We start from the raw sequence: 10,521 nt of genomic DNA, 5'->3' as shown, positions 1-10,521 counted from the left end.
TTCATAAAGCTAAGGCTATCTGAGGAATCATCGATGTTAAACAAATATCAGGGCAATAGAGTGCCAACTCCCAGGGGGTGGCTGGAGATCACTCGCTAATATGATGGCTCTCCAGGGGACAGAGATCAGTTCTCCTGGAGAAGATGGCTGCTTTGGACTCCATGGCATTATACTCGGTTCAAGCTTCTCCCGTCCCCAAACCCTGCCTTCCCCAGCCCCCCCCCCACCACATTTCCAGATATTTTCCACCCCCCACAGCTGGTAACAGTGTGGACAGGCAAAGCATAAAAGTATGGAAATAAAGAGAAATATAACATGTATATCTGCATATAAACACTGATGTAACTATTGCCCTATATCTTACCGACGATCTACTTTTAAACTTGATTAGTAGAAATCCTTCCACTTCACAAGTCGTGACAAAACTAAACAACAGTACAACAACAGGAGACTGCCACACATTCATCTGGAAATCTAAAATTAAATATTTAATTAGAATTTGATTTTGCTTTCAAGATAGGTGGCATTGCACAGGCTATATTACAATCTCTTATATTTTTTTTTGCCAAAAAATTAATGTATATTTTAAACAGGCCACTTTAATATTAATACATGTGTAATAGGTTCAGAACTGAAAATTCAGCTAAAGATGGTGCATTTTACAGTATTGGGAAAAAAGTACAGGATTTTTTTTCCTTTTGTATTGTAAAAACATTTTTTAAACAATTTACCTACATTAATCAAAAAAGTACAGCATATTTAATAATTTTACAAATTTTTTCATAAAAAATATATCTCTGTACAAAAAAGTTCTTTTGCACCTGCTTCATGTCACAGCAGCATGTCGTGAAATGGCATAATGGAATTCCGGGAATGGAAATTAGTTTGACTTGATCATAATGCCAGCTTTTGTTTTTAAAACTCCCTCCCGCCCTTCTTTAATAACAGCTTTTTTTTTTGTTTGTTTACAAAATATATTACAGAAGAAAAAAAAATTTATTGCAGCTAGCCTGGAGAAAGGCAAGATGGGTGATACAAGCAGCAGATTTAAACAGCTTTGAAGCACGTAACCTGTTTTTGTTTTGTTAACAGAACTTTCCGTACAGCACGTCTATCTCTGATTTATTATAATCCGTCTGGTATATCTTGGGGAAGAGTCTACTGTCAATACCGCTGAGGCTAGATGTTATGACTGCTTCTGCCATGATCAACCTACATCCGCTGGAGCGATCGACTCTGGTATTTAAGCCACTCTACTGCTTAAGCCCCGTTCAAGTGACTGGACCGCGTGACACTTGGAGCGTTGGGGCCATTAGGCTGGTACACCGTATGCAAGTCTGGACATGCATGGAACCTTGAAAAAGAATGGAAGAAATGGAAGCTCTAACCTGGTTAGTGCAATACAATGCTCTCGTAACAGAAATGAAGGAAACACAAATCTTTCAAGAGATAGGCACAGAGGTGACAAAGAAAAATAAAAACCAACCCATGGTCCTGTTCTATTAGGCAAGGCTATCTTTTCAGAAACGTCACGGTCACGAAACAAACTTTCTCTGCAGGTCCACTGCAATCAAGGGAGCTGAAGATAGGAAACCTTAGTACTGACCGACGTCTTTAGTGTGTTCTAATGAAATGATTGGCTGCATTAAGTCAAAATGCTGGTTCTTCTAGCACAAACAAGCTTACTCTTGTTCAGACAATACTTAATGAGAAATAATAATCCAAGGTAGGGTTTTCTGGTTCATGACTGGATAGAACCGTTTGCTACCTTGATCTAATAATTTCTTCAAGCACGTGCATGGAAAATTTCCCAGTTCATTCTACAGGAGGGAAGTAAGCCATGTATATGCCCCTTATGTATACACAGCTCCGTCCAGTGGAACGAACGAGGCTCCCGACACATGTGACAGATCCATGTGTTCATCTGAGTAAATATGGACCTCTGGATCAGGACATGTGTCCATAATAATAGTCTATTATAAAACTGTCCCTCACTCAGAGCAGGAATCCTAATGAAAATTTAATTTTGCGCTTCTTTGAACAACTTTGGTTATTTCTGCCATCACTACTATTTAGATAAAGTGATTACAGAGGGCAGCAAAACAAAGTTTCTCTTTCTCCAGTAATCAACAGTTCAAGCCATCTAGGATGCAACACAATGGGACAGCAAAGGCTGACATTTTTTAATCTGCTCATTCTTGTCCCTGCAGAGCATGCAAACACAAACAAGCAAACGAAAAGCTGTTGGTTACCTTATAAAACTGTACGCACACATGGAGAAACAAAAATGTCCAGACATCTCCTAGATGTATTAAACAATGTTTGTTTTTCTTTGCATGAGGAACAGCTAAATGTTGTGGTATTGCTGGTAACTTCCATTAAAATGAAATAAAGTTTTCTGCTTTCATAAAAGACTGTCTTGCAAACTTCCTGCTCTTCAGCAAAACTAAAAAAAATGCCTTTTCTATTGTTACTCATTTTTGGTGTTTTGTTTCATTGCTAATCTCTCCAACAGGGAATAAACACTCTTAAAAAGTAGGGGGAAACTAGGAATTACAGCTAGGATCTAAAAAGCTACTACTAGTGTGCCTATGGGCTTTGGCATGTCCAGTGGTTCATGCGGCAGAGAAAGGGCAGGCACACAGAATACACACAACTAGTAGTGCAGTTGTTTAGATCCTGGCCAATGAAATGACTTTAAAAAATGGACTATCAAACTCTCCCAACATCGTTAACAGTATTAAAAAAAATAGCAGGGAGCAACTCAATATAATAGTCCAAAGGAAAAAAAAGGGAAAAAAAAGGAATACAACAGTGCAAAATTTCATGGACTCATGCTATAATGGTACATATTACACCATACTATATGATGACAAACCAGTATATGGGTTTATGTGCTGTCCCACCAATATCATTCATTCTTCTGCAAACCATGGGGTGTAACTTTTCACAGGATTGTAGCCAAATAACTTTGTGGAATGTCTGAAACTCAATTATGGTTTTCAGAGTGAATTAGTAGAGTGGCGGCCAACCTTTCTTGGCAATCTGTTCCACAAACGAAGTCCAAACAACACGATCATGCCAATCTAGCACACATTACAGGACATATTCCCCCCTTCCCCCTATGCCTTGTGACAGGTTTGCCTCTAGTCCCCTGGGCTGCAGAACTGGAGGCAGCACAGCGTTTGAGAGGTAGGCCAGAGTGTGGGCCTGAATCGAGGCCAAAGCCATGCCTACTGGCGCTCTTCTCCCAGTAAAGCATGGCAGGCAACAGGCTCCCTCTGCCGGAGCACCACTTCCGGCACCCATTCTGCAGGCCGAATTAGTACTCCTGAAAGGCTTACGTGAATCGACTGCCTCTCCGTTTTGGTCACGGTCTTATTTTGAGAAGGACAGTTCCCATTGGATTACTCTGAGTACTTCTAAATCTCAAACGTTCTCTGTCAAGCTGTGTGATTACAAAAGCATTAAGCAGTATCAGTTAAAATGTAGTGAAAAGACACAGACACAGACACACACACACAGAGGTGTGCCACAGAGACATGCAATGATTACAGTGTCAGATGGGTCTGGAGGTTGCGAACGCTGTGTTTTTAATGTGTTTTTAAGGAAAACTTAACATCAGAAAGCAATGTCAGGTGGGGGGGGGGAAGAAGATGGAAAACAAATGCTAAAGGGAAGACTGTATTGTAGGCACAGGCCCACGTGCTTTATGCGCTATCTAAAATAAATAACTATTCACATTTTGTACATGGCAAGCAGCAGCAGCTGCTTGACCCCCCTGCTGTTATAGAATATGATGTCAATAATAATGAATGATGTCAAAGTAATTAAAAAAAAACTGGGTGGGAATGAAGATTTGTAAACATGCATTTCCCCCCTTCTCTGGCTGGTTTGAACTGCTGACTACAGAGAAAATAAACTAAAAAAAAATAGTCTCTGTGACTGAGTAATCCAACCGGGACTAAGGACTGGAACTGTTTGTTCTTTAACACAAGCACAAGATAAAAACCATTATGGGATGCTTTGCTTGACACAAAAGAAAACAAAACAAATGCTTATATACAATGGATAGTGTGTATATAAACCCTGTATATTTGATTTTTTTTAAAACCAGTATCTTACTCTGTCATTCATACCACACTAGTGCAAAAAATTGTGCATTAATATTTTGCAATACAACAGCTGACTGGGAAGTTTGCAGACTGCCTGAATGGATGAACTTCTGAGATATACTGTAGATTTGTTCTAAGTGTTAAGAAGATTTCAATGGTAAAGCATTTTGTAGATGTGTGCAGCCCCCAAGGAAGGTCGGCGTCTTATTCAAGAAAGCTTGTGTGGTTGTTGGTTGGTTGGTTGGTTGTTTTCTTTTTTTCTTTTTAAATCTCCTTCCCAATGTTCTTATTCCTGGGGATAATTTATGGTGCTATTGTTTGTCACAGTACCCAAAGGAGTGATCCGAGTGCCCAGAAGATTGCATTGAAAGGCATCCAGCCACATACAAATGTGAACGTCTGAGGCATTTAAATATGACAGATGGGTATGACTTGGCAGTCTTCCTTCAGAGTGTGCCTTGATTTGGAGCAAATGCAGCCAGGTATTTCAAATCCACCTTTGAGATGAAGAAATTATCTTGGTCTTGATTCCCCAGAAGACTGACATTTTTACCAGAGAGCCTTGCTGCATCTATGCCGATAGGAGATTGAAAGATTACAGCAGCAGAACCAAGAGTAGAAGAGGAACTGGTATATGGCACCAAAGGAATTACTGCTTGTCCGTCAGAGGTATGGCTATGAATCAGTCAAATTGGGCACTGAAGGCTATACCACTGTACAAACTGTGTTCAGAGTCGTGTCAAATCTCACAGCTTTTGCCTCTGTGGGTTTTAAGTTTGTATCATACATAGGATTTTCAAATGATGCCTGTCCATTGCTGTTTTCATGTCCAGCATATCCATTGTACTGTACTTTTGGTCTTGTTCTGGAGAGGGAGAAAAAAACATAAGTGGTCACTGAAAATACTATGACATCACTAAAGTGATTTTTAACAGTCCTGGTGCATCCCCGCTATTAAATTCAGCAATGGGTTGGATCCAGCAGTCTGGCAATGGAAGCACGACGACACTTGTGCTTCCTCAAGCATTGGTGATAGATATTTGGCAGTGCCTGTTGGTCCCAGGAATTACATGCACAGTGTACAAGTGGCAAGGCAAGCTGGAATATAATCAATTTAATTTAGCATGAATTGCCAGCACAGCCTTTTTAGTACACATGGAAATCTCCCACTGGATTCAGTCTAATGGTGGGTATTTTAGATGTGTTTACACTGTCAACCCCTTTTTCTTGAAAAGAACAATCAATTAACAAGGCGTTGAGTTATCGCGTCAGGCCAGAAAAAGCAAGCATCCCCTTTGCATGTTCCCCCCAAAGGCACAGGAGCTGTTTTCCAATGGTACAGTCTCATGGTGTTATGCAACACAAGCACCAGGCATGGGGAATGCCAGTCGTGTGGCTCCTTTTCAATTCTCCCGAGCAGGGTCAGTCAAAAGAGGGAAAGCCCACACGGCTCCTTCCTTCACACGGACTTCCCAGTGTTATGGGATCACTCCCCGGATAGCCATTTCTGGGAAAGGTGGGTGGGGAAAGGGACGAAAAGCAACAAGAAACAACAAGGTACTTTAGCACAACCAGTTATTAGAACAGAAAGGACCCAGGGAAGCTAGAGATAGCTGTTCCCCTCAGAGAATTCTGTCAGCAGCTCAACAATTTATATGACGTTTCCTTGAGAGAAAAAACCCAAACAAAACAGATGGAAAGGCTGTGAAAGGGAAAAGATGAAAGCTCATTCTCACTGCCATTCATAATATTTTCTACTAGTAAGGCAGAAAAAAAAAATCTCTTTTCATTTTGGTACGATAATCAGGCTGCTAAACTGCAGGGCACAAATAGTCTTATTTTCCTGTTACATTAAATCATCCCCTCCAAGTTTAGTGAAAGAAACACACTAGTAGATGCTGCCCAATGTGGAATGTCACAGATGGGAATTGCTTTCTGGAAGGTGCTGAATGTTTTCATTCCAATGCCTAAGTGCCTGGTAAATGGCAAGAAATAGCTTCAGTATCATTTCCCATTCGGATCGTTTTAAAAATTGATTCCAGGAGCTACAAATAGTTGTCGTATTTCTGAATTTGAGCGGCGGGGCGAACTCTGTAATTCCTTGCCTTAACCACTGGCCGTCAATGCCAATTATATGTACAGTAGAAATGATGATGGTGAAAACTGTGCCACGTCCTGGCAGCCAGGGGTGAGTGCCTGTTCCTGTTGTGCCGGATCAAGTGGGCCTGGCATCCATATGTGCGGATGGGCCTTGTGCAAGCAAGGGATTTCCCCGTTAAGCTCCTTCATTTGGGAATGTTATTTATTTATTTATTTATTTATTCTGTGTGGACTGAGAGCTGAGCAGTCCTTGTTACGGGAAAGAACAGTAAAAGCCCCTACTCAAGTACAGTTTTGTGTCCATACGGGATCTGTATGGATTATTTGAGGATATCACACTGGAGTGCTGGTTTCAATGCAGTCTCCTGAAAGTCATCTAGGGATGTCAGCCTCCAGGTTTTCAGACTCCTGGGGATCCCCTGGAATTACAGCTTGTCTACGGACTACAGAGATCAGTTCCCCTGGAGAAAATAGTGCTCCAGAAGGTGAATTCCAGGGCATTGTATCCCACTGAGGCCTCTAACCCTTCAAAGCTCCACCCCCAAATCTCCAGGAGTATACCAACATCAACGTGGCTATCCTACCACTATCCCCTGCCAGTGGTCATGGGGCCCCATTAACCCTAGTGGCATCCCATGTGCTCCTGAGAACGCACCAATACTCCAGAGTGGATTTTCTGGGGCCTGCAATGGGAAGGAGAAAGTGGGAAAAAATCTATTCTGCAGACTCTGGTCTGTTCACACATCTTTGGCTCCAAACCATTGCATGTAAATCTACTTGAAGTCCCAGACGAGCATCTCAAGGGTTTTACGTCAATCACAGATTCTCCACGCCATGATTGAGAAGGAAATGATTACTGCAATAAACTTTTTCCAAGTGAAACAGCCTGATTCAGCACTAGAGCTGCATGTGTCAGATTCATATTGGTACTGCTGCAAAGCTCTCAGGAATATTTAATCTGCAGCACATCAAGTATTCTTAATTCCTGGTTTAAAAAACAACGTTCTCAAAGCAATTTCTGTCAAACAAGACAGATTGTTTTGATCTTCCTAATTCTCATGCTAGGAGGTACTGTGCCAACTCTTCTAGTGGTTTCCAAAAGCGCACTCAGAATGCACTGGCAGGCTCATTGTGCCATGATCCTCCATAGGTTTACGGATTTTGTAATTAAAACCCATAGGCACCTGGAAGCACATAGTACATACCAAGTATGACTCCACTAAGATTGAACACGATCCCATTAACTGAACTGGGGAAGTTAAACACTAGCTTGAATCACTCCCATGGATACCAAATGATAAGTTTGAAGGTAGTTAATTTTGGACAGATTGTGTCCACTCTTTTGGTTTAGAAGAAAAAAAAGTTGGTTTTAATACCCCGCTCTTCACTACACATGAGTCTCAAATAGGCTTACAATCACCTTCCCTTCTTCTCCTCACAAATGATACCCTGTGAGATAGGTGGGGCTGAGAGACCTCTGAGAGCTGTGACTAGCCCAAGGTCACCCAGCTGGCTTCATGTAGTGGAGCAGGACATTTAATTAATTATATTTGTATACCACCCTCCCCTGAGGCTCAGGGCGGTTCACATGGAACGTAAACAGCACATAGAACTTTGTTTCTGCAAAATGGATTGCAACAATGATAATCACAATAACAACCATAACCACAGATAAAAGTCTAATCAGAATAACAATTGAACAGGTCCAAGATTCAGGTCGGGTGTATGGATTCCTGGGAGGGATGTTCAGGGGCCCTGTAGATGTTGCTGCTTCTGGTCGTCCTCAACCAAATGCTTGGCAGAAGAGCTCCCTTGTGCAGGCCCTGTGGCACTGTTTTAGTTCCGTCAGGGCCCTGATCTCCTCTGGTAGCTCATTCCACCAGGTGGGGGCCAGGACAGAGAAGGCTCTGGTCCTGGTTGAGGCCAAGCGGGCTTCTTTTGGGGCAGAGATTATTAGCTGGTTGGCGGTGGCAGAAAGTAAGGCTCTTTGAGGGGCATAGGCAGAGAGGTGGTCCCTAAGTTACACTGGGCTCTGACCGCATATGGCCTTAAAGGTGATTACCAGAACTCTTAGCCTGGTCCGGAATTCAACTGGTAGTTACCGCAGTTGATGGAGGATGGGCTGAATGTGGGACTTCCATGGTGTTACTGTGAGGATCCTGGCTGCTGTGTTTTGGACCAGCTGTAGCTTCTGGATCAAGGTTCAGGGCAGGCCTGCATTGAGCAAGTTGCAGAAGTCCAGTCTAGAGGTGATCATCACATGGATCACTGTGGCTAGGTGTCCTGGGGCCAAGTAGGGTGCTAGTAGCTTGGCAGAGATGGTAAAATGCCAGCTGTGCTACCTTTGTGACCTGGGCTTCCATTGTGAGGGAATCATCCAGGATCACACCCAGGTTCCGGACAGAATGAGCCTCTGAAAGCTGCACACCATCCAGGGAGGGCAGACACGTTTCCTTACATGGACCCTTCCTACCCAACCTCAGGACCTCCGTCTTTGAAGGATTGAGCTTCAGACGACTCTGCTTGAGCCACCTTCTCACTGCTTTCAGGCAGCTGGCTAATGCTTCTGGGGGAGAGTCAGGGAAGCCATCCATCAGGATGAAGAGCTGGGTGTTATATGCATATTGATGATAACTCAGCCCAAACTTCCGTACCAGCTGGGCAAGAGGGTGCCTGCCATTCTTAACCACTATACCACATGGGCTCTTTAAGAGATAATGGGATGGGTCCAACCAGGTCATTCACTCAATCTTACTTAATTTCCCTTCTTAATTCCCTGCCTCCATCCCATATGGCTTTTGAACATACAGGTCCCACACGCAGCCATTTTTGATGGTCAAAAAGGAACTCTTCTCCTTTTTTCACTAGCAGAAAAGTTGGATGGATTGGATTCATTTTATCTGATCGGATCCAAGCTAACAGTCCAAGGTAAACACTTAAGACCTTCTATTTCCATTCCAGGAGGCGGTGGGACCATCTTTATGTGCAACTGACCATGTGTTGGTGATTAGAAACAGGTGTAACTTATTGTCCGGCATTAATAATTTTAGAACAGCAGAGCTGAAAAGCTTTAGTTATCAAAGTCTCCACCAATCAAACATTAGTACATGTAATTCTAATGACCTTAACACATCAGGTTTTCAAGTTAACAGCATCCAGCATACCTGTGTTTGTAGAGGTAAAATGCAAACCCTGATAATATTAGCGCAAAGAAGGGTACCAGGATGGCAGCTGCAACAGAACTGCTGTTTGTGCCATAGTACTGATTGGGGTGATCCGTGTCTACGCTTAAAGGACCTAAAAGTCAAAGGAAAAGAAAAAAAAAGTTACATTTTTACAGACGTGACCATTAACAACCCCAGCAAGGCTGGGCTCTCCAATCAAGCATCTATGCTTCACTTCCCTCCCTTGAGTTTTAGAAGAGAAGGATAAAGGTTATAGTTTCCAATAATGTTCTTGTTCCAAGTATGGAAACTGCTGTGTAAGATATGCAGATATATATGAAATCCGACCTTCCCCCTATCAAAGATGTCTTGGTAGCTTCCAGATTGGAACACGTGCTACATGGTGCTGCCCTTGAAGAATGTTCAGCTGGTTCAAAATGTGGCAGGGAGTGTACTAACAAGGAACTCAAACAAAGGGTACAACACTCCAGTGATGTACCACTTTTTTTTTTTTTTTGCTTTCAAGTCACAGCTGATTTATGAAGATCATGTGGGATTCCCAACACAAGAAACGTTCAGAGGTGATTTGCCATTGCCTGTTTCTGACCCTGGACTTTCTGAGTGGTCTCCCATCCAAATATTAGCAGAGCCTTATGGCAGCCCCAGAGGCCAAGCCTGCTTAGCTTCCAAGATCTGATCAGATTGGGCTAATTCAAGACACTGGTTCTGGCCTTTAACCAACTTGGGTCCATAGGGATGAAGTGACCATTGCTGGTTTCCCTCTTTTAAAGTGTCCTGCCATTACAGAAATGGAGGGTGAACTTTGTACAGACTAAAAATGTGCTGCAGTGACCTGATACAGACCAAGAGATCTGCAAGGTGCCCTGGCCGCTTGTCTATACAGGGAAAACCCCTACATGTGCCTGAAAATGGAAGACACTGTCTTGAGCTAATTGGATGATGTTTATCAAGCAGATGTACAAGAGTGGTTAATTAGATAATGTGTTATTCAGACTGCGTAAAAATCTGTGCCCAGGGCAGCTGGGGTTTGGACGCTGGATTTTGGACATGAGTCACAGTGTCATCTTGCTGCAGCTATTAAAATGGTTTTTTGAAAGAATTCTTTGACCTGTAGTGTGATA

The 10,521-nt window shown here is 42.6% G+C and overlaps 1 protein-coding gene across 3 annotated transcripts in view; it reads right to left on the bottom strand.

Moving 5' to 3' along the window:
• Window positions 1-465: 465 nt before the first annotated feature.
• Window positions 466-10,521, bottom strand: part of CSMD1 (CUB and Sushi multiple domains 1) — a 1,334,105-nt gene continuing 1,324,049 nt past the window's right edge. For all 3 annotated transcript variants that reach the window (XM_077309265.1, XM_077309276.1, XM_077309285.1), the window contains 2 exons: window positions 9,380-9,512; window positions 466-4,980 (listed from right to left, as the gene is read on the bottom strand). In XM_077309265.1, coding sequence (XP_077165380.1) covers window positions 4,821-4,980; window positions 9,380-9,512 — 293 coding nt within the window. In that variant the 3' untranslated portion in view covers window positions 466-4,820. The remainder of the gene's footprint in view (window positions 4,981-9,379; window positions 9,513-10,521) is intronic.

Source organism: Paroedura picta, chromosome 1 (assembly GCF_049243985.1).
Source record: "Paroedura picta isolate Pp20150507F chromosome 1, Ppicta_v3.0, whole genome shotgun sequence".
NCBI lineage: Eukaryota > Metazoa > Chordata > Lepidosauria > Squamata > Gekkonidae > Paroedura > Paroedura picta.
The sequence above is the reverse complement of the archived record's forward strand: the minus strand, read 5'-3'. Positions and strand labels throughout refer to the sequence as shown.